At 46.2% G+C, this 24,549-nt stretch overlaps 1 protein-coding gene across 1 annotated transcript; it reads right to left on the minus strand.

Annotated features, from left to right (window-relative positions):
- Positions 1 to 290: 290 nt before the first annotated feature.
- LOC134342261 (NACHT, LRR and PYD domains-containing protein 3-like) lies at positions 291 to 24,549 on the minus strand. The gene is made up of 12 exons (XM_063040227.1): positions 24,312 to 24,549; positions 19,229 to 19,397; positions 16,025 to 16,121; positions 12,940 to 13,515; positions 12,198 to 12,364; positions 9,096 to 9,267; positions 8,924 to 8,989; positions 3,724 to 5,455; positions 1,799 to 1,885; positions 1,473 to 1,643; positions 1,150 to 1,317; positions 291 to 985 (listed from the first exon to the last, which is right to left on the minus strand). Exons 3-12 carry the CDS (start codon positions 16,032 to 16,034, stop codon positions 898 to 900), a joined length of 3,237 nt encoding a protein of 1,078 aa, XP_062896297.1. The 5' UTR covers positions 16,035 to 16,121; positions 19,229 to 19,397; positions 24,312 to 24,549; the 3' UTR covers positions 291 to 897.

The following is a 24,549-nucleotide window of genomic DNA, read 5'->3' on the forward strand; positions in this document are numbered from 1 at the left end:
CTGACCCCGGGAGTGTGTGATGGGACAGTCAGGGCACCAGACATATTTATTTATTATTTCCCTTTTTTCCCTCCCTCTGTCCCTCTGACTATACTGCTTGCCCATCCTCTGGGTTCCCCCCCTCCCCCTTTTCCTTCTCCCTGGGCCTCCTGTCCCATGATCCTCTCATATTCCTTTCACCAATCACCTGTCCAGCTCTTGGCTCCATCCCTCCCCCTCCTGTCTTCACCTATCATTTTGGATATCCCCCTCCCCCTCCCACTTTCAAATCTCTTGCTGCCTCTTCTTTCAGTTAGTCCTGACGAAGGGTCTCGGCCCTAAACGTCTACTGTACCTCTTCCTAGAGATGCTGCCTGGCCTGCTGCATTCACCAGCAACTTTGATGTGTGTTGCTTGAATTTCCAGCATCTGCAGATTTCTTCGAGTTTCCGATTATAAAATCACACTTGAGGGCCGTGACCGAGATCGCTGCAGATCCAGGGTCACTGTCCAGGTATTTGTCAATTTAACATCATTATATCGGCAAGATTGCCCAATGCACCGTCCTCAGCAAAGGGAGCAAAAGGATTCTCTCCAGGGACACAGTCTCCCTCGGCTTCCTCCCGTCTGTGTATTTTTTCCCGGGGTCTCATGTCGGGGAGTCTTGAACCCGCACATTTGGCGGAAGGTGCGAAGCTGGACAATAGGTGGAAATACATCACTGCAGGACCGCTTTCGATGTCACAGAGAGCGCGACTGGACCCAGTTCCGTGAGAACCGTTGGGAATTAAACCTGTCTGGCGGCCATTAAATGTAAGGGCGGGAGATAAAGGGGAGGACGGGGAGTTAAAGGGGAGGGCGGGGAATCGGCGAAAATGTCCCCATCCCGCGGGCGGGGATGTTCACACATTCAGATGTTCACAGGATCACTTTCAGTCCGGGTCTGAATACCCGCAGAGATCTCAGTTCCTTCATCCCGGTCTCACTGAACTGATTCCTGTACAGCCTGAAACAGATGGGAGAATAAAGATGAAATAAACGGATTACACAACAGTGTCAATAACAGGGGATTGGGGTTAATGTTCCAACAACACTCACAGACAAATATCACCAGAAAACCCGTGGATCCGCTGATATTTTATCACATTGAACATTAACACAAACACTCACCCGATCCACTGCAGACACAGGACGGTCTGTATGAGGCGGCGGAGAGCGGGGACAGATCGGTCTGTCAGCGAGTTTGATCCCAGGTTCAGTTCCGTCAGTGACAGGTTTGTACTGAGAGCGGAGACGAGATCCTCGACGCCAGAATCTGTGAGACCGACATCCCTCAGCCTGGAGATGAGAGAGAGTGAGGGTGAAGGACACAGAGAGACAGGAAATGGTACAAATCCCCAGTATTTTTCAGTAACACAATTACTGATCACATTAATGTTCAGTGTCAGACACCCAGTAACTGTAAACACAATCTCCCACAGTCTGGTACTTACCATAGTTTCTGTATTTTACACTCCGGGTTCCTCAGAGCCGCAGACACCAGTTTCACTCCTGAATCTCCCAGTTTATTATCATTCAGGTTCAGCACCATCAGTGATGGGTTTGTACTGAGACCGGAGACAAGATCCTCAGCACCAGAAACTGTGAGACCGACACTCCCCAGCCTGGAGATGAGAGGGAGTGAGAGTGAAGGACACAGAGAGACAGGAGACGGTACAAATCCCCAGTGTTTATCAGTAACACAATTACTGATCACATTAATGTTCAGTGTCAGACACCCAGTGACCGTAAACACAATCTTCCACAGTCTGGTACTTACTCCAGTTTCTGTATTTTACACTCCGGGTTCCTCAGAGCCGCAGACACCAGTTTCACTCCTGAATCTCCCAGTTTATTATCACTCAGTCTAAACACAAGCAGACAAATTGATGAACAAAGTGATTCAAACCGAGGGTCTGAGGGAATTTCTCTCACTCGGATATTCAGGAAACATTAAACCCTTCAGTAAATCACTGATCGGAGTTCCCATCACTGTCAATGTCCCTCACTGCCCAGCTCCAGGGTATTCACCGAATGTCAGTAATTTAGTCTGTCCGTGTGACCCTGTAAACTCCACATATTCTGTCTCATTCCCCGATGGTGAGAAAAGTGTTACTGACGTGAGAGGGCCGGGAGGGGCAGGGATGAAGGGGAGAAAGTCCCACAGTGAGGAAGATTTGTGAATGGGAAATGTCGATGGGAGATCGAGGAAATGATACCACCTGAGGAAAAGGATGGAAAGACAGAACCTGAAGGAGGAGGGGGGATGGGGATGAGAGATCCCACAGGAGGAAGGGGGATGGGGAAGAGAGATCCTACAGGAGGAAGGGGGATGGGGAAGAGAGATACCACAGCAGGAAGGGGGATGGGGAAGAGAGATCCCGCGGGAGGAAGGGGGATGGGGATGAGAGGTCCTACAGGAGGAAGGGGGATGGGGATGAGAGATCTCACAGGAGGAAGGGGGATGGGGAAGAGAGATACCACAGCAGGAAGGGGGATGGGAAAGAGAGATCCCGCAGGAGGAAGGGGGATGGGGATGAGAGATCCTACAGGAGGAAGGGGGATGGGGAAGAGAGATACCACAGCAGGAAGGGGGATGGGGAAGAGAGATACCACAGCAGGAAGGGGGATGGGGAAGAGAGATCCCGCGGGAGGAAGGGGGATGGGGATGAGAGGTCCTACAGGAGGAAGGGGGATGGGGATGAGAGATCTCACAGGAGGAAGGGGGATGGGGAAGAGAGATACCACAGCAGGAAGGGGGATGGGGAAGAGAGATCCCGCGGGAGGAAGGGGGATGGGGAAGAGAGATACCACAGCAGGAAGGGGAATGGGGAAGAGAGATCCCACGGGAGGAAGGGGGATGGGGATGAGAGATCCTACAGGAAGAAGGGGGATGGGGATGAGAGATCTCACAGGAGGAAGGGGGATGGGGAAGAGAGATACCACAGCAGGAGGGGGATGGGGAAGAGAGATCCCGCGGGAGGAAGGGGGATGGGGAAGAGAGATACCACAGCAGGAAGGGGGATGGGGAAGAGAGATCACACAGGAGGAAGGGGGATGGGGATGAGAGATCCTACAGGAGGAAGGGGGATGGGAATGAGAGATCTCACAGGAGGAAGGGGGATGGGGAAGAGAGATACCACAGCAGGAAGGGGGATGGGGAAGAGAGATCCCGCGGGAGGAAGGGGGATGGGGAAGAGAGATCCTACAGGAGGGAGGAGGACGGGGGACGGGGAAGAGAGATCCCACAGGAGGAAGGGGGATGGGGAAGAGAGATCCTACAGGAGGAAGGGGGACGGGGAAGAGAGATCCCACAGGAGGAAGGGAGTTGGGGAAGAGAGACCACACAAGAGGAAGAGGGGTGGGGAAAAGAGATATACAGGAGGAAGGGAGATGGGGAAGAGAGGTCCCTCTGGAGGAAGGGGGACGGGGAACAGATATCCCACAGGAGGAAGGGGGTTGGGGAAGAGAGTTCCCACAGGAAGAAGGGGGATAGGGAAGAGAGTTTCCACATGAGGAAGGGGGACAGGTAAGAGAAATCCGACAGGAAGAAGGATGGGGAAGAGATCAGACAGGAGGACGGGGGATGGCATTTGTCACAGTTCTTTACTATCTGATTTACTACAGTTTTCAACAAATTCCTTTACGTTGAAACAACACAATTGGACAGTTTCACAGTTCAGAGTGAGAGATAAAGGAAGTTACCTCAACTCTTGGCACTTGTGTAGCCCGGGTCCCAGCCGCTGGATTCCTTCACACTGAATGTGGCACCTTTCCAGGTTGAGGTGTTTTATTGTATCACAGAGTCCGATGACATGAGACAGGACCGCGCAGTCAATCGGGGTCAGTGTTATTTTACTGAATGAAAGATTTTTCACAGATCCTAATGCGGCCTGAGCCAGTCCACTATTCTGAGACTCAAACAGGTAGTGCAATGTGTTCAGGAGGCTCCTTTTACCAGCTTCACTCCCTGTGTTTTGACTCTGGCGTTTAACCTCCTCCTTCACCCAGTCAATCACCCGGCAGGTTGTTTGATGGGGAAATGGGCCCAGAAACTCCTCCAGGCCCCGAGCTGTCATTGGGGAGGAGAGACCAGCAACAAAACGGAGAAATATCTCAAATCGCCCATCTGTCGTGTTGTGGGCTTCAGTGAGGAATTTCAGGATATCCTCAGGATGTAGAGTCAGGAATTGTGCGACTGCAGCTACAAACTCTTGGATGGTGAGGTGTGGGAATGTGTACACCACGCTCCGGACAGAATCCTCTCTCTCCAAAACCTCCATCAGGAACCCGGACAGGAACCGGGAAGGCTGCAGATTGTACTTGATCAAATCTCCGTCTGTAAACACAATCTTCTTCTCGGACGCTCCTCTGAAGGCCATCTGACCGACCCTGAGTAACACATCACGGGGTCTCTCAATCTGACGGCCGTGGTTTTTCAGGATGTTGTAAATATAGTAGGAATACAGTTGGGTGATGGTCTTGGGAACTCGCTGCGGGTCCCTGACTCTTTGTGTGAAGAAGGGGCCCAGTGCCAGAGCGAGGATCCAGCAGTAGGAGGGGTTGTAGCTCATGGTGTACAGGATCTCGTTCTCCTTCACATGTTTGAAAACAGCTGCCGCCACTGTCTGATCTTCAAAATGCCTGATGAAATATTCCTTCCGTTCCTGACTAATAAATCCCAGGATTTCAGCCCAGACACTAATCTTCGCCTTTTCCATTAAATGTAACGCAGTGGGACGGGTGGTCACCAGCACTGAACACCCTGGGAGCAGTTTGTGCTGGATTAAACTGTACACAATGTCTGACACCTTGCACCGGAATTCAGGATCTGTGCACTGTGATTCCGTGTCTGTCCGACTGTCAGCAAAATGAATTGTGTCATTGAATTCATCCAAACCATCAAATATAAATAGCATTCCCTCTGGATTCTTCCACAGTGATTCCAGAACATTCCTCAGGTAAGGATAGAAAAATAGCACCAGGTTCGAGAGGTTGATTATACAATTAATGGAGTTTAAATCCCGGAATTTGAAACTGAAGACAAACTGGAATTGTTGGTATATTTTCCCCGTCGCCCAGTCATAAACAATCTTTTGTACCAGTGTTGTTTTCCCGATCCCTGGGACTCCGGCCACTGCTGCTGAACTCCCAGATTTGGATTTACTCCGGGAAAAGCTGCTCTGGAACAACTGATCAGTCCGGATTTTTTCCAGCTCTCTTCGCAGATGTTTTTCTCTCCACTCCTCGTGGTCTCTGCCTCTTGCCAGCAGCTCATGTTCCACCAGTCTCCGATCTCGAACAGTAGAAATGACTGTGAGCTCAGCGTATCGATCAACCAGCTGGAAAACCTTCACCTTCTCCCTCATCAGGATCGTGTTCACTCTCAGTGTTTCCGTTTGTACTCGCAGAGTCTCCTTGTGTTTCTGTTGAACATCTTCCATGGGAACGGAGAACATAGTCAAAATGTTAAATAACTCAACTGACAAAGAACTTTATAACTGCATTTCAACATTCAATGTTTGAGATTACATGAATAAATTCAATGCTTCCATGGATATTAGGACAGAAAGTAAAATTCTGTTCACAGACAGCGGAATTAACAGCGATGAATGTCCCAGAAAATGTCCAATCGTCATATTCTGGTACTAATTACTTGTGAAGATGAACATTTCTCTGATATCCTATTGCAATCCTGACTGCACTTCCATTATGATATTTCACTATATTTAAAGCATTGTTTGCATCATTAACAGAAGATGCTAATGTTGATTTGGTGTGGAAATATGGAGAGCAGGACACTGTGCATGTTGGCATTTCTACACTCTGGGGAGTCACAGCTGTCCACTGCTCTTGTATCAAAACAGGAGCAGAATAAGCGGGTAATTCTCAAGTTGGGCAGCATCTGGGGGAGAATCACAGTGAAGTTGCGGATCGGTAACCCATCGGAATGACAAGAAAGACAGCGAGTAGTTTTCCGTTTTAGAGATGGAGGAGCGATGGAAAGACAGAATCCCCGTGAATGGGAGAGACCGCAAGCGTCTCAGTGTGCCGTGCTTGTGGGATAAATTTTGGCAAATGCTGCCGATCAGTTTAGCACTGGAGTGTGGGTTGCTGTCTTATGAGGCCTCCGTCTGTCAGAGTCGACCGGTGATGTCCTGCCCCCGCAAGCCAGGACACTACGATATGGAGAGGAAGCTTTGCCGATGTAGCAAGTTCCCTCTCTCCATGCATCTGATGAACACAAAGGAACGGCAGAGACTGACACAGTTGGCACCAGGCGTGTCGCAGGATATGCCAGTCTGCGTTGAACACCATTTAAGACTGCCTTAGGGGCTCCAGGTCAAGAATTTTCCCATTGGGTTTACTCCCAAACTCTTCCCCATGAGGGGTACAGTTGCAAGGCAGTGGAGTTTTGAGGTCAGAGTTTTCCTGCTCCTGGGTGAGCTGCCAATCACGGCTGATGAACCCCATCTGCCCAAAGCGACTGGTTATAAGGCACCAGTATCCCGCCTTTGCCCCTTCTCCTGTCTGAAGAAACGCTTCCACCGGGCTTAGTGGCTAAACCATACGTGAAGGCCAGGAGCTGGACTCGGTTGTCAGAGGCTATTTTAGACTCACGCCACTGGGAGCATTTAATAGGTTGTGACAGTTCATCCCCACTACCAACCCTGGGTATAACAATCTTAAGGGACCAAGGGGCGCTGTATTATTGACAACAATAAATCAATAAATTGGTTTATTATTATTACATGCACCACGGTAAAATGGAAAACTTTTCTGCATGAGATCCAAATAGATCATTACATCACATCGGTGCAATGAGGTCGGACAAGGAAAAATGGAACAGAATAGTTCAGGGAAACAGTGTTTCAGTTACCGAGAAAATGCAGTGCAGGCAGACAGTAAGGTAGAAGGACAAAGGATCATTGGGAGGTCAGGGTTTTGTTTTTGTGAACTGTGGAATTCAACACCTAAAACTACAGTACTGTGCAGAAGTCTGAGGTGTATAATATGACTGGCAACATTTTGTCTTTTATTTTCTAGTTTGCACTTTATCCCATTGTGATGCGGTTTGAACGCCATCGTCTGGATGAAAGGTGCTTTATAATTAAGTTATTATTATTATTTTTATGTTCTTAGCCTAAACTGGTAAAACTTAAGATACGGGCATAGCCAATCACACTCATGTCTGAATTGATACGAAATTTCAGATTATTCTCGTGCATTTTCTAAGATTTACACAAGTATTGCTGTGTGGGCCTAATTTATTAATACTATTGTGTAAAGCCTTTGGGATGATACCAATTATCGATATTACGATTGGGATAATGAATACCCTGTTCATGTTCCATGGTCTTTCAATCTCCCCTTTTAATTCGCAAATTTTTGGTGTTTTTCACTAATTGATTTCGGTATGTTGAGTATGTTTGGGATGGCTATATTTATTAAGTTTTTTTTTGCTTGTTTATCCTGGAAAATTATATCCGAACGGTTATCGTGGATTATTCTATATGAAGTAATGATGGGTCACAGTATGATATGAAGGACTCTAACTCTAAAAGTGGAGCAGGCTTGTACTTGTAGTAAGTTATGGTGTTTTTCATCAGTTGTAGTTCAAGCAAGATTTTTGTGAATGTTGTCCACCACTTGATTGTGCTGGTGCCAGTAATGAGATTCAGTTAAACCACTGCAGGATCCTGTAAAGTGTTGGATTGTTTTCTGTTTCTTCTCGTAAATTTCAGCATTTATTGTTTTGAACCCATTGGTCTTTTATTCTGTATTATTGATAACTACACGTGTTAACCACCTGGTCCTGTATTGCTACAATGATCTCTTCAGTTTCTGGGAAGAGGTCTCCAACTCTGAGCCAGGGGCTCGATGCTTCCTTGTCGACATCTAGTCGGCTCAGATCGTGTGGATTCTTCCACTGGGGAGTCAGACTCTTCCATTGGGTAACGTTTTCTACTATTATGATAGTTTCTTCATTGTTATGGGTTATGCTTTCATTTCCGTTCAGTGATGTGTTCACCAGGATGTTGCCTGGATTCGGTGGCATGTGCTACAAGTAGAGGTTTGATAAACTGGGTTTGTTTACTCTGGAGTTAGAATAGAGATCTGACAGAGCTGTACAAGTTTGAGAGATAAGATTTGGGTCGACAGCCTGTATTTTGTTTGTTATTTTTTTACATAAGACTGGTGTCTAATATCAGAGGGCATTTGGTTAAGGTGAGATGTGGTAAATTTACAGCAATTGTGGGTGTTTTTTTTCATAGAGTTCTGGTACCTGGAATTTACTATCTGAGTGATGTCGAAGGCAACTATGTTATAGATGCTCCTCGTTATACATGAATGTGCAGGAAATGCAAGGGTAGAGTCAATAATATAAGAAAGGATACCAAATTATATTTTTTTAACTCTTCCAGATGTATAAAGAGTAAAAAAAAAGGGAGAGGGTCGATATCGGACCGCTGAAAAATGATGTTGTAGCTGCAGTAACAGGTGAAAAGGAAATGCCAGACAAACTCTGTGGAAGTCACTAACGGAATTACAAAAAGTAATGAACATCAGCGAACAGAATTGTGTGTAGTGCGATGACAAAGGAAAAGGGGCTTGGAAGATGGAAGGTCTGAAGATAGAAAAGTCACCTGGACTGGGTCATACAGTGTATCAGGAGCCTGCCTGGGGTGTGTGGGCATTCCCAGAGCATTAGGACCTGGAGTGAAGGCTTCAGCAGAACCAACAGATGGATTAATAGAAAAATAAAATGTAGAATATTCAGGCTGCAAAGAGAGATACTTTGAATTGTTACTTCAATCCAGAGATCAGCGAATGGCTAATGGCGAATTTTGATTCCCAGACTAACACTTGAGGTGTGGTTTGAGCTGAGCATTTCATCACTCACCTATCAGTTCAGTGGGTAATTCAGATAACCCTTGGGTGATGTTCATATATTCCTGTGGATCAGGACCTGTTTAAATATAGAAAGAATCCATGGAAACAGAGCTAAAATAATTAAAATAACTAAAATGTTTATTTCAATGTGCCTTTGTGTTTCGTGCATGCTTTTAACGTACCAAGTTCCTGTATTTCCCTCAGTATTCTGTCCAATTTCAGTAACTCAGTCCTCCATGTCACAAAGGATTCCCACATCGCCCTCCGGGCCTGGGAGCCTTTACCCATCACCAAACTGAGGAAGAGTCTGGAACTCTCTGTCCGGTTTCCCTTCTCTGTCAGTTCGGTGACTTTCTAGAAAAGGAAAGTAATAAATTTACTGTGGAGCAGACAGACAGACATGGAGAATGTGCAGGAAAATATCTGTTCATGGTCCCAGTAGCTTCAGAATTGATGCAGTCACTGGGCTGCTGTCTGATCGTCCCTGGGTTCAGTCATTAACAGAGAAACAGTAACTGAGGGAAATTCTAAATCAATATTGTGAAAGAATAAGGATTTACTGACACCCTGCAGTATATTCAACGTGATTAATTTACTTATCCATCAATGTGTAACATTACATCAAAAAGATGTGACAAGAAGAACGGAAGAGGGGGAGAGCGAGGGAGCAAAAAATGGATGGTGGGCATCACTGAATCGTGGCTGAAAGAAGATCATATTTGTGTGCTCACATCCAAGGATAAATATTTAATCGAAAGGAGAGGCAGGTGGGTGAAGGGTTGGGTTGACTCTGTTGTCATTAAAAAAATGGAAAGTCCTTCTAAAGATGTGACAGCAGATTTTATGGTGTAGCTGTTAAGATACCTTGTAGGAAAAGTAACCCTGATCGAACAGTAACCAGGATGTGGGATACACATTCCAGTGGGAGAGAGAAGAGGCATGTAAAGAGGTCAATGTTAAAATAGTCATGGGGAATTTCAATATGCAGGTAGCTTTGGAAAATCAGGTCGGTGCTGAATCCCAAGTGAGGGAATTTATAGAATGCCTATGAGATGGCTTTTGAGAGAAGCCTATGGTTGAGCCCACTATAGGAAAGGCGGATCTGGATTCGATGTTGTGTATTGCACCAGATTTGATTGGGGAGCTTAAGGTAAATAAACCCTTCAGAGGCAGTGATCATAAAACAGCAGAGCAGACACTGCAGTTTGAGAGGGAGAAGGTAAAAGTTAGATGTATCAGTATTACACTGGAATAAAGGAATTACAGATGAATGAGAGAGGAGCTGGGCAAAAATAAATTGGAAGAGGACATTAGCAGAGGCAACAGCAAAGCAGGAATAGATGAAGATTCTGAGAGCAACTCAGAAGGCGCAGGTAGAGGTAGATAATCCCAAATATGAAGAATTATTCCAAAGGGAGGATGATCAACCGTGGCTGACGAGGAAGTCAATGCAGCACAAAAGCAAAGGAGAGGGCGTAGAGTATAGCAAAATATAGTGGAAAGCTGGAGGACTGGGAAGCTTTTACTAACCAGCAAAAAGCAACTAAAAAGCCATAAGTAGAGAGAATATGAAATATGAAGGGGTGCTGGCTAATAATGTAAAATAGCTTACCAAAAGGTTCTTTTGATTATATATGTCCTTTTAGGACAACCTATTGATTTTTGATGTCATGCGATATCAGCTTTGTGCGTGGTAGTTCATGTCTAACCAATCTGAATGTTGAACCAGGAAGTTACCGGGAAAGTTGATGAATGGAAGGAAGTGGCTGTTGTCTGCATGGACTTTAGCACGACATTTGACAAGGTACCGCAAAGGAGGGTGGTCAAGAAAGTGCAGTTGCTCAGCAGTCAAGGTAAACTAGTAATTTGGATTAGACAATGGCTTTTTGGAAGAAGACAGAGAGTGGTTATAGACTGTTGAATCTCTGACTGGGAATTTGTAATATGTGCTGTGCCACAGGGATCGGTGCTGGATCCGATGTTGTTTGTCATCTACATCAACGATCTGGATGAAAATGTGGTTAAATTGGATCAGCGAATTTGCGGATGACGCCAAGAGTGGGGACGTCTAGTGGAGAGTGAGGAAGGCTACCAAAGCTTGCACTGGTGTCTAAACCAGCCGTGAAATGGGCTGAAAAAATGGCGGATGCAATTTAATGCAGACAAGTGCGACATGTTGCACTTTGGAAGGACCAAGCAGGGTCGAACTTATACAGTGACCGGTAGGGCCTAGGGGTGTGGTAGAACAAAGTGATCTGAGAGAACAGGTCCATAATCATTAAAAGTGGCAGCAAAGGTTGATAGATCGGAAAGAAGGTATTTGGCACAATAGGCAGGAGGTGAGATATGATGTTAAATGTGTATAAAACGTTGATGAGGCCTAGTTTTCAGTACTGTGTGCAGATCCGATCACCTACTTAGAGGACAGATGTAAAGAAGGTTGGTAGAGTACAGAGAAAATTTACAAGGATGTTGCCGGGACTGGAGGACCTGAGGTATAAGGAAAGACTGAACAGGTTAGGACTTTATGCCTTGGAACGCAGAAGATTAAAGGGTGATTTGATAGAGGTACAGAAAATTATGAGGTGTATAGACAGGGTAAATGAGGGGAAACTCTTCACTCAGAGGGTGGTGAGAGTGTGGAACGGGCTAGCAGTGCGAGTGGTACAAGCGGTACAAGAGAAGTCTGGATAGATTCATGAATGGTAAGGGTATAGAGCACCAGGGCCCAGTGCAGGTCAATGGGAATAGGCAGTTGCAGTAGGCTGGCATGGAATAGATGGGCCAAAGGGCCTGTTTCTGTGCTGTACTTTTCTATGACTATGACAATCAGCCACTCTGTTAGGGAACTCAGATGGAGACCAGACCAGCTGTGTCCTGCAGGTTTCCCTCCCTCAAGTACCGCAGTGAAGCCAGTTGTCCCAATTTACAATCTGACAGTTTAATATTCACCCTGGATTAATGAACTGGGGTGAATTTGACCGACGGTCCTGATAAGATGCAGAATTAGTTTTAGACTGAATGTCTGTTCAACGGTCTAGATATGCAGACACTGCTCTTATATCACACTGATAAATACAGCAGGTGTGAGAGGAAAAGGTGATGCTGAACCTGTAGCTCCCAGTGCTCCCCACCTTAACAGCTGAGAGCAGATCTGCTGGAGACAAGTCAGAGATCAAAGTCTCCATTGTCATGTTGACCTCCTAGAACTTGCAGCATATTAATATTGATCACTATTCCCTCTGATACCAGCAGTTCTGTGACAATAGACTAAATTCACTCACCTCATTTTCTTCTCTACTGAAATGTCCCTCCTTTGTCAACATGCAACCGAGTCTTTCAACCTTTTCTTCAATTGCTTGTTTGAGTCTGTCCCAGTAGAAATTTGTCAGTTGGTACAGTCGATATTCCTCCCCCTCTGCCAGGAGGTCAGAGATTGTAAATTCTGGCTCTGCAAATATAAAAAGAGAATGTAGTCACAAACTCAAATATCCCACGTCTCCACAGGTCTCACGGAACTCAACAATCAATGATGTCTTGAACCTCAGTGTTCGTCTGTCTTCAGCTGGAAACATGGTTTTTGTCCTAATCTCCAACACTGTCCTTAAAACCGACCCATCAATGCGCTGGGCACGACGTTACCAGAAGGACCACATTTACTAGAAACCTGTTTCTCCCACCGTCCCACCCACTCACCTATTGCAGTTTAAGATGGGCAATAAATGTTGGGACTGTCAAGGACAGTCGCTTCCCAGAGATACTCTTTACTTCCTGACGAATACATTTCCCACAACTCATATCCTGGAAATACTCTCTTATCCGGACAGCTGCATTTCCTCTAATACACATCCTGGAAATCCTCAGAGCAGGTGGTATATTTCCTGTAGCGGGTTAACGGGTGCCCCACTACACAACATGCACCACATCCACACATTTCCCCTCTCTGACCAACCCTCCAACAAGGAATCACATTTACCCACCTTCCTGCCTCATTCTGCGAACACATCACCCTCATATTTCACTCACCTGCTCCTTGTTGGGGACTTGACAATTCCGTGTTCAATGAGCTTTCGTGCTCACAGGCAGTTGCCTCACTTGTACCGGTTCCAGGGTCCTGATCAGTGTCTCTGACGTCACTGTCTCTGGGCTGACAGACAGTCGCCTCACTTGTACCGGTTCCAGGGTCCTGATCAGTGTCTCTGACGTCACTGTCTCTGGGCTGACAGACAGTCGCCTCACTTGTGCTGGTCCCAGGGTCCTGATCAGTGTCTCTGACGTCACTGTCTCTGGGCTGACAGACAGTCGCCTCACTTGTACCGGTTCCAGGGTCCTGATCAGTGTCTCTGACGTCACTGTCTCTGGGCTGACAGACAGTCGCCTCACTTGTGCTGGTCCCAGGGTCCTGATCAGTGTCTCTGACGTCACTGTCTCTGGGCTGAACTTGCTCCACTTCCGCTGCGGCCGGACCGCATTCCATTGGGACATTGCTCTCAATCTGACCCTGCTTTGGGACCTTGCTTCCCATGTCCCGATCATCTTCCCTCGATGAGTTGACTGGTAACAACCTCTTGAGAATTTTCTGTACCCGATTTAATTTCCAACCTGAAAGAAATTATGAATAGCAGGTTTAGAGTGATTTACACTCAAACAAGGATTCACAATGCGTGTCTGCAATGGAGCCAAGACTCTGGTTGACCAGATTTGGAGTGGGACTGTGCTGGTGAATGTGAACCACACTTCCTGCTAGGTGACCATCCTGATAAGCCGGTGTCTGGACACATCCACTCCCAGAAAAGGAACTGGATAGACACAGTAATACTGATCACCGACTACGCATTAGTTGAACACACTGATAACCAGCGGTTATTAATGTAAAGGCATCAGGTGATACCAGGAATTATCACTGGGATTATTTTCCACAAACATAAATTTCCCTGGGTCACAAACTGTCCAGTCACCTGTATCACTCACAGAGAAGCCACTGGATTACTCATGGTCCGATCCTCTAGATCACACGTTCTCCGTTTGCTTTGTCACAAAATGTCCAGTCCCCTGGGTCACAGACTGACCATTGCCTTGAGACGAACAATATCCAGTCCCCTGCGTTACAGGCCGACCATAACTTTGCAGCCCATGATGCCTGGTCCCCTGGGTCCTATCCCGTCTCCTGGAGGATGATCGTCATGTAACAACTGTACAAGTCATTGGCAAAGGGAGAGTCTTGCGTGCATTTCTAGTAGTTAAACTTAAAGACTCACTGAGAGAGCTTTGCAGTTGCTAATCTATAGGATGGATGTGATTCTGCTGGAAAGCGTCTGGAGGAGATTGACAAGTACGTTACTGGATGGGACTGTTTGGTTTTTGTGTTATATTGTACGGCTGGGATAGTTTGCCCTGGATCATGGGAGGTTGAGGGGCGACCTTACACACGTACAAAAAATAATCAGGGATGCAGATAGGGTAGATGGTCACAGTCTTTTTTTCCCAGGGCAGGGGAGTCTGAGACTTACACATGTACATAAAATAATCAGGGGTGTAGATAGGGTAAATGGTCACAGTGTTTTTGCCAGGTTAGGGAGTCTGAGACTCAAGAGCAGAAACTCAAAAGGGACTGAAGGGGCAGGTGATGGGTATAAATTACAAACGTACATGCAGCCAGACTGTGAACACAAATAAAATTACAAAGTTGAGAAGATGTGAGCAGGAAAAAGGATAGAAGAAGTCTGGAAGGGAAATCTGGGAAAAGCTGCTGGGAAATCGGACAAGCCCAGAGACACTTAGACCAGCATGAATTAGTTGGGCCTGGAATCACAGAGTTGAGCTCAATCACAATGCCCACCGGAGACAGAGACAGTTGGTCATTGGTTATACCGGGTCTCCCATCAGAGATACTGGGAATTTAAATTCAGGTAGCAGATCATCTCAAGAGGGAAATATTGAGAACTCACGTTCACCATTTGGCCACAGACCAGACATGGACTGGGGTATTAAATCAGAATTGGAATCAGGTTTATTATCATTGGCATCTGACTTGAAATGTGTTAACTTAGCACCAGCAGTTCAATGCAATTCATAATCTACCAGGGAACAAATAATAATAAATAAAATAACAATAATCATCATCATAAACACGTAAAGCAATTACGAATATTGAATAGTTTTTAATAAAACTTGCAAAATCAGAAATACTGTAAAAAGTGATGTAGTGTCCAAAGATTCAATGTCCATCTAAAAATCGGATGGCAGAGGGGAGGAAGCTGTTCCTGAATCGCTGAGTGTGTGCCTTCAGGCTTCTGTACCTGCTTTCTGATGGTAACAGTGAGAAAAAGGCATACCCTGGGTGCTGGAGGTCTTTAATAATGGACGCTGCCTCTCTGAGACACCTTTCCCCAAAGATGTCCTGGGTACTTTGTAGGCTAGAACCCAAGATGGGGCTGACTAGATTTACAACCTTCAGCAGCTTCTTCCAGTCCTGTGCAGTAGCCCCTCCATACCAGACAGTGATGCACCAAAGCAGACCACAAGTTTATCTAAAATGAATTGTCTCCTGATCCTTCGCCATTTCCAAGGCTGGCAATGTTCTCAGCTCGGTTTCAGAAAACAGAGTCTTCTTTCCGCATCGAGGGGGGAGTTGATAGCTGCCCTGCCAAGACCTGAAATGTTGTATTATCACACAATCTCTGAAATCCCGGAAATGCTCTTATCACCTGTTTCTGAATTTTACAAATAAAAGTTGGAGATGTCTTTCACCTCTAAACAGGCTCGGATGTACAACAAACCCTGAACCCTGGACTTTTACATAACAAACAACTCCGCTGTCACATTCCCGTTTGTGTTTCACTCTCAACCTGCTGATTCAGGGTCTCCGGCTCCTTTCACTCAGGTGATGTTTTGCCTGGTGAGCGAAGTCATTCGACCATTACTGGTGTCAGGTTCCTGTGCTGGAACTGTTAGACTGATCGATTGCACAAAGCCAATTTACCAGTTGGATCAATGACACTGCTTGGTTAAACTTTTCTCTGCCCTATTAGCGCCTGTGTAAATTTCTTCATCTGAACTATTGTGCACCAACAGGGCAGAAGTTTAATTATAAAGATCCCAGTGAACATACCTGTAGCCATTCTGATTCTGACTGATGATTGTTGATTGCCGTCGTCTTGTTTACACTTTGGTCGCAGTGCAGGACAGCTCCACCTGCTGGTGATGCCCTGAATTACACAACAAGCAGACAGTGAGTCAGACATAGTTGGGTTGCTTTGCAAATGTGACAGTATCGCCATCCCCTGTATCAGAGCAGCAGTTCCCTTAGAGACCAAGCATTCTCTGATAACATCAACTCCCACACCACGTCTGTATGTCTGTCCAGTGATATCTGGCACATCTACTGATAGAGTCACAGAGCAACAGATCACAGACACAGACCCTTCAGCACAATGAGACAATGCTGACCACAGTGCCCACAGAGATGGTCCCAATTTCCTGTGTTGGGCCAATTTCACTCTTGGCCTCTTCATTCCAACTTCACATCCCAACCGCTTCCAGAATTATACAATTGTGCTGCCTCATCCACTTCCTCTGGCAGGTCCCTCCACATCATCACCAAACTCTGCGTGAAACCGTTGCTGCTCGTGTTGGTTTTACAATCTACTTGCCACTCCTCTGCCCACTTAGATCCCCTATAAGCTACGATATGCTTCACCGTGAGTACAATCCACTAATTTTGTGTCATCCACGAACTTACTGGGCAAGCCTTGTGCACTTGCATTCAAATCATTGCTATCACATAACGAATATCAAATGTCCCAACTTGTAGCTTTGCGGTTCACCACGAGTTACCCGCCTCCATTCTGAGGAGAAGCCTTCAACCACCACTCTTTGCTTGCTACCTTCAAGGCAATTTTTAAATCCATCTAACTTTCTCTCTCTGTACCACATGGGACCTTATCTTCCAGACCAAGCTGTCATGAGGCATCTTGTCAAAGGCTTTACTGTAGTTCAATGTACAACATCCTCTTACCCACCCTCATTGACAATCATCTTCAAAACCTTAAACAGTATTGTTCAACACAAATTTCCATGCAGTGTCAAGGTGACTCCTGATCAGTCTCTGTCGATCCAAATGCCAAGTGTTGGTAGATATTCTGTGTGTGACTGGTCCATATTGTGGAAAATTATCTCCGGCACCTCTACTTCCATTTTCTCCACTCTCCATCAAAAAGCCAAAATGGCAACCCGTAATAAGATTATGCTTCTCCAATTGCTGCCCCAAGTATCCGTTCCAAGTGTTGCCCCCCCCACCGATGTAACACTCATTGGTGAATAATCCCCAGGATCAAAGGATCAAACCCGTTTGGTTTATTGAATTACGGAACAACATTTGACAGCCTCCAATCATGTGTTACTATCCCTGTGGCCAGAGAGGATACAATGATCATTGTCGATGCCCCGTAACCTTCCCCTCAGTTCCTCTAGTAACGTGTGTATCTTGTGTGATGAGGTCCAGAATTACCCTTGTAAACTGTGCCTGAATTACCCCGATGAACTGTGCTTTTGAAGAGAGAGAGAGAGAGAGTTATTTAACACTGACATGTTGTTTTGAAAGGAGAGAGAGAGATAAAGACTGCTTACAGGTTGTTTATACTTTCTTCAAGGACATTGCCTGCTTGTACTCTTACACAGGCAGAGCAGGGCGGAGTTATTTGAATGACAGGTGGTACTCAGCACGGGAAGAGAAAATAGAGGTCAGATGATACAGACCTCAGACACATGTTTTGGACACTGAATGAGCTTTGTTGTGCCCGCAGGAAAAGTGGGCTTTGGAGGATCGATCAGTCGCTCTTGCAGTGAAAAAGAAAGGCAGTGACCGATGGGGAGTTGTCCATGTTTCCACCCCTGCCTGACATCTACCATGACATCTGTCACCTGACCAGCATCATTGCCTCATACTAGATGCAGTATGCAACTCCTCCGGTTAGCCCATCGACATAATATGGCAAGAATCCTTCCTGGACACACACTGCATTCTGCCCCATTGACACATTTTGGAACAAGGAGGTGGGATCAACATTAGGAAAGTTGAGATCAACAATGATAACAACCTTGTTGCTTTTGCACCTTTCCCAAAACTGCCAAGTTATCTGCTCCTCATTATCACAGTGGCTTTGGGGGAGGCTTATAGAATACTTCCAGAATGATAGCCCCCTTCCCGTTTCTGACTTTCACCCACATTGATGTCCTCTGTGTATGTAGCTGTGATACCATCCCTAATTAGTACAGAGAATTCTCCCCCTTTCACCCCCCCCAATATGTATTATGAAACAACTGAAACCTGGAGCATCAAACACCAATCCTGCCCTTGTAACAGTCAGATCTGTGTAAAGGTGATAATATGTACCATCCATGTACTGAAACATGTTCTGTTACCCTTATTCTTAATACTTATGGTACTGAAATAAACACATTTCCATCTGACTGCATGATGCCCTGTCCACAACCGATCCTTCCACAGTCTCTCTGAACATTACATCTACCTTTATATCAACTCTTCTATCATCTGACCAAACACTCTGGTTCCCATCCCGCAACAACTGAGTTTAAACCAACCCCGGCAGCTCCAGCGGACCTGGCTGTAAGAACATTTGTTGATCTCAAGTACAGATATAACCCATGCCTTTGGTACAGGATGAAATGGGAAAATAACTTCATTGTAAGACCTAATTCTGCTTAATCACAGATTCATAGGTTCTGACAATTTATTAGTAGAAAAGTACTTGATGAAGACAGGCTATGTAAATGTAAATTATTGGTTGGCATTTGCTAGTTAGGACTGAATGAAATGTAGTGCTGGGACATTTGGCTTCAAGAGGGTTTGCTCTTAGCAGAGGCTTGCACGACCATATACTCGAGGGCAGGTATATCATTACAGCTTGCAATGGCCAGAGGAAACAATGACATGTTGCTGTAGTTCATGAAAATTCCACATTTCTGCAGTCACTACAGCAGGAAACAACTGTGGCGTCTTCTAAAGGGAGGAAATTCTCAACACATTTTGAGATAATTGTGACCTAACACAGCCACGCAAGGAAACATCAGAAATGATAAGTTTGAAATAAACAAACAATATGAGGGAACGTGTGTGACTTCACACAACTGATGCTGACAGCACATTAGTAGAGCTGGAGTGATTGCAACTGGGTCTGATAGAGGCATAAATAGTATTTCTAGGCTTATTCAGTCTCACTCCAGCTATTTCCTACCTTCCTTGGTACAGAAATGTAATGTCTGAAGGACTAGCGTTTGGGTAAATGAAACTCACCAAACTTTCTCCAGACTGAATCAATGGAAACCCTGAGTCAGAAGGGTTCTCTCCAGTTGATGCTCCCAGTCCTTGGGCAGGTTCACGTGTTGCTGTTCCCTCATGTACAGTTGTGGTTCTCTTCCGGTCGTGGGCTTTTCTTCCAATAAATCTCTCAACACAGGTCTAACTTTAACCAGAGAGATAATGAAGCATGTTAATAATACAAAGGAGAACAAAAAAATAAACCCATTGAAATTTAAATCTTGAATACCTATATAAGTATCCCAGTGAAGAAATCTGTAACTGTCCCTCACACGTTACAAAGTCTGACATAGGATACAAAGGAACAGACACAAAATGCTGCGGGAACTCATCAGACCGGGCAGCATCTGTATGGCGACTCTACTCTCTTCCATAGATGCTGCCTGGCCTGCTGGGTTCCTCCAGCACTTTGTGTGTGTTGCTTGGATTTCCAGCATCTGAAGATTTTCTCTTGCTTGTGATGGGATACACATGCCGGGGCTCAGTCATGGTATAAGATACAAGTCATAATATACGAGTAGAGTTAGGTGATTCAGTCATTCTAGTCTGCTCCATAATCAATCATTGAGGTTTTTTCCCCCCAACACCGAATTCTTGCTTCCCTGCTCTAACACTCAAACCTATTTAGCAATCCAGAACATGAATATACCCAACGACAGCCTCCACCACCCTCTGTGGCATCAAACTCCACAGATTACCAACATTTGGCTAAAGTAGTTGCTCTCATCTCAGTTTTAAAGTGAAGCTTCTTTATTCTGAGGATGCACTCTCAGATCCCAGACTCTCCATCTAATCGAGACATCGTCTCCATTCTGACTGTATCCAGGCTTGTTGTTATTCAGTTGGTGTAAATAATCACCCCCGCCCACCCTCCTCCCTCAACCACCATCCCTCTGAACTCCACTGAACACAGGCCATGGCCATCAAATGCTCCACATGCATAAAGCTCATCATTCCTCAGCTTATTTTGTTCAACAACTGTACTGAACACATGTCCAGGATTAAAAGGACAACTGGTAGCAGGATAATTTACAGGGAAAAGCTGTGATTACTTTACTGTTCTACTCTCACAAAAAGTGCGCTGCTGCACTGCTCCAATCGCAGGAGATTTAAGGTTTTCCAGGGTGAATGTTGTAAAGAGAAACTGGAATCACTAGAAACACTCAGCAAGTAAGGAACGGTCATGGGGAGAGGAACAAAGTTAACGATTCAGTTTCCTAACTTTTCGTCAGAATGGATTCAAATATTATCCAGTTTTTACTGGAAATCTTGGGTTGTTTTCCTTGCAGCGGCGGAGACTGAGGGGGGGATCTGTTAGAGGTTTATAACATTATGAAAGACACAGATAGAGTAGACAGGGAGTGGCTACAAATGTCTAAAACCAGAGGACATGCATTGAAGGTGTGAGGGAGTAGATGCAAAGGAAATGTGAGGATAAGTTGTTTTACTCAGGCCTCTACTGCCATGATGAGGCTAAACTCAGGTTGGAGGAGCAACACCTCATATACCGTCTGGGTAGTCTCCAGCCCCTTGGTATGAACATAGAATTCTCCAACTTCCGGTAATTCCCTCCCCCTCCCTTCCCCTATCCCTATTTCACTCTGCCCCTCCTCCAGCTGCCTATCACCTCCCTCATGATTCCGCCTCCTTCTACTACCTATTGTGTTTTCCCCTATTCCTTCACCTTTCCTGCCTATCACCTCCCTGCCTCCCTTCCCTCACCCCTTTGTCTTTCCCCTTACTGGTTTTTCACCTGGAACCTACCAGCCTTCTCCTTCCCACCCTCCCCCCACCTTCTTTATAGGGCCTCTGCCCCTTCCCCCTACAGTCCTGACGAAGGGTTCCGGCCCGAAATATCGACCGATCTTTTCCACTGATGCTGCCCGACCTACTGAGTTCCTCCAGTGTGTTGTGAGTGTTGCTTTGACCCCAGCATCTGCAGATTATTTTGTGTTTATGCTTCATTACTCCGCTGCGAAGTCTCTTCGAGGTATGCCTACCCTGAAGAAGTTTAAATCCTCTCTTCGATGGGAGTTCAGTGAGACCCTCTCTCACTGCTCCCCCTCTGTGATCTCTGCCTCTCTCCAACTCTTCGACCACATCCTGACTCAGACCCGCTGCCACAGCCACATTTCCTTCCTGGGAACGTTTCTCCGCCGCCATCTGTTACCGCAGGGATTCCAGCTCTGGTTCCAGGCCTCCCAGTTCGGACCCGACGTGGATCCCAGGTACCTCCGTTTCATTGACCGCTGCTCCCGCCGGATTCTCCGCAGCATGCTCGCTGTCATGCGGAGCCCTGTCCCTCTCTCTGCCACCACTCTGGGGCACGCTCTCCACCATCTGCCATGGACCTGTCCTACACTTCATTCTCCACCGGATTCACGCCTCAAACTGCCGTTTCTTCTCCTACCTGGCATCCAAGAAGGACCACAAGCTCGCCCGCCTGGAGCCCACGACGACGATCGGTTCCAGCCCGGACTCCGAGGACCTTGACTTCTCAGGCCTTCAGCAGGCTGAAGACCCATCCGCCTCTGACTCTGACCCCGACTGGAACTACGGTCTCCCGGACATGGGCACCAGCCCCCGGCGGGCCAGGGAGTGGTGGATGCTCGGAATGAGCTGCCTGTTATGGTGGTGGATGCCAATACATCCGAGTCTTTGAAGAGACGTTTAAACAGGCACATGGATGGGTGTGAGTAAGATTGAGAGGGGATATGGACACTGTGTAAGTAGGATGGATTAGTTTTTTTTTTGCGGGGGGGGCTTTGATTTATATTTATCTGGTTTAGCACAACATTGTGGCTGATGTGCCTGTTCCTGTGATGTACTGTTCCATGTTCTGTTCTACCTCCAGCATCTTGAGTTTCCATTTGACTCCCACTGGTTGATAGACAGGTGAGAGTGAGGGGGAATTTCCAAGCATGGATGGAACACCGAACCCCCGGGTCCATTTCTACTGGTGCAAATACAAAACAGCATATCTAATCACAGCCTCACCCTGTGAGGGATAGAATGGGAATTCAGGATTGAATGGCCTGTCACATGAAGAGCATTTGATGGCTCTGGAGCTGTATTCACCTGTATTCAGAGGAATGAAGGGTGATTTCATTGAATCCTATCGAACGGTGAATAGCCTTGATTGAGTGGATATGGAGAGGATGTTTCCTGTATTGAGAGAGTCCAGGACCAGAGGACGCAGCCTCAGATTAAAGGGGATAGAGGGGTATTCCTTCAGAAATGAGATTAGGGGGAATTTCTTTAGCCAGAGAGTGGTGAATCTGTGGAATCTTTTTGCCACGGGCAGCTGGAAGGCCAAGGATATCAAAGGCAGAGGTTGCTAGATTGTTGATTGATCAGGGCATGAAGGGCCACGGGGAGAAAGAAGGAGACTGGGACTGAGGAAGATTGGAACAGCCATGATAAAATGGAAGAACAGATGCGATGGGCCAGATGGCCTAATGCTGCTCCAGTATCTGATGGATTTATGTGGGGCGCCAGAGTGACGTCACATGCGGGTGAGAGCTTGCATTCAAAAGCCGTTTATTGGACGTTTTAACGATTTCAGCGGATGGACGAAGCAAACTTAACAGGTTTCCTCACTGAATCCAGTGATGTGTGAGGTAAAGTCCCCTGATCTGCAATGTTATCCGTAGAGTAGGCAGTGTGTTGCTTGTCTCGAGTTGGGTCACAAAACCCCAAAGGTTTCTGAGGAGGACTTTCTGCGGTGGTTCAGTCAGTGCAGTGTCATGTTTAATCTTTTCATAAACAGCGGTTTTACTAAAGTAAACGGAACTGCCAGCAGGGTAAAGACAGGTTCGTATCAGTTAACAGAAGACCTCTCGTCCCTGCAGTCCTTGTCTCCTGGCAAACTAAACACCCCGACAGTGTAGGTACCCCTTCCTCTAAAGTGAGTGAATCATTCCGATAGCTGATCGCTGAGAGGAATTATAGTTGTTGGTTAATGTTCACCCAGATTTGGCTGGATGGAGTTAATGCAGAGTTTGGGGGTGTCACAGTGAAAGAACCGAACAGCCAAATCCTCTACGTTGTCCCTCCGACCTCTGGACACTGGTGGCGCCGCAGGGACCTCCTGCGAATCACAGCACAGGGCCAACCCCAGCTGTTGCCGGCTGTTCTCCTGGTTGGGCGGCGATGAGGAAGGGTCTGATCTCGGGTTTGTGTAAATCGAGGGGCGGTTGCAGTGGGAAAGGGCCGGGATTGAGCCGGACAGCTGGATAGTCTGGGCCGGGAATGTAGGATCAGTTAGTTCTGATTCTCCAAGCTGTGAGAGTGGATGTCCGTGACATTAATCTGTCTACCTGTACAGTTGTGGGGTGAACGGTGGGAAGGGTGTGAGGCTATTGGCGGGGTGGTGGGAGGTTGGAGTAGTGTGGGTTATCGGACGCAGCGTGACCCAAGAGGATGGGTTCCAGGGCAAATTAAGTTGTAAACAAGGGAGGAATTGGTCCATTGGATCAGACAGTTCACATGTCCTTTCAGGAAGCAACAAGTGTTTCTTGATATTAATCACTGTCTGATCTTGCTGCTAACATTGTGTTTGTCACAGAGCCCCAGAGTCTGGGAACAGCTGGATGGTAGGAAGCAGATGGTGATGATGGGAGTCTGTTTCTTGGACTCTAGTCCTGTGCTTAGTCATGTTCCACATGGTTTCTTGTCATGTATATCAATAACTTGGTTGTGAATGTTCCGGATATGGGTAGAAAGCTTGCAGAAAGTAAGTTCAAGCAATTACTTTTTTTTTGAAAGATAGTAAGTATATACAAACCGCTCAGATTCCCTTTCCTCACTCAGAACTGACCAAAAGCTACTTCAGAACATGCAAAATCTTGAAATGAGTAAACACTGAGAGAATGTGAGTGGCTTTGAAGAGCTGGGCTTCTGACAACACATTACCAGTTCTAGAATAATAGCAACTGGGTCTGACAGAAACATAACTGGTACTTCTGGACACATTCAGTCTCCCTCCAACAGTTTCCTACCTTCCTTTCTGCAGATATGTAATGTCTAAAAGACCAGTGCTTGACTAAATGAGACTCACCAGACTTTCTCTGGACTGAATCAATGGAAACTCTGAGTCAGAAGGGTTCTCTCCAGTTGATGCTCTCACTCCTCGGGCTGGCTCATTTGTCGCCGTTCCCTCGTTTTCAGTCATGGTTTACTTCCAGATGTCAGTTTTTCTTCCAATAAATCTTTCACCACAGGTCCAACTTTAACCAGACAGATAATAAACCACATTAACAATACAAAGGAGAACAAAATATTTCTGCCTAATGAAG

Source organism: Mobula hypostoma, unplaced genomic scaffold (assembly GCF_963921235.1).
Source record: "Mobula hypostoma unplaced genomic scaffold, sMobHyp1.1 scaffold_148, whole genome shotgun sequence".
NCBI classification, from domain to species: Eukaryota; Metazoa; Chordata; class Chondrichthyes; order Myliobatiformes; family Myliobatidae; genus Mobula; species Mobula hypostoma.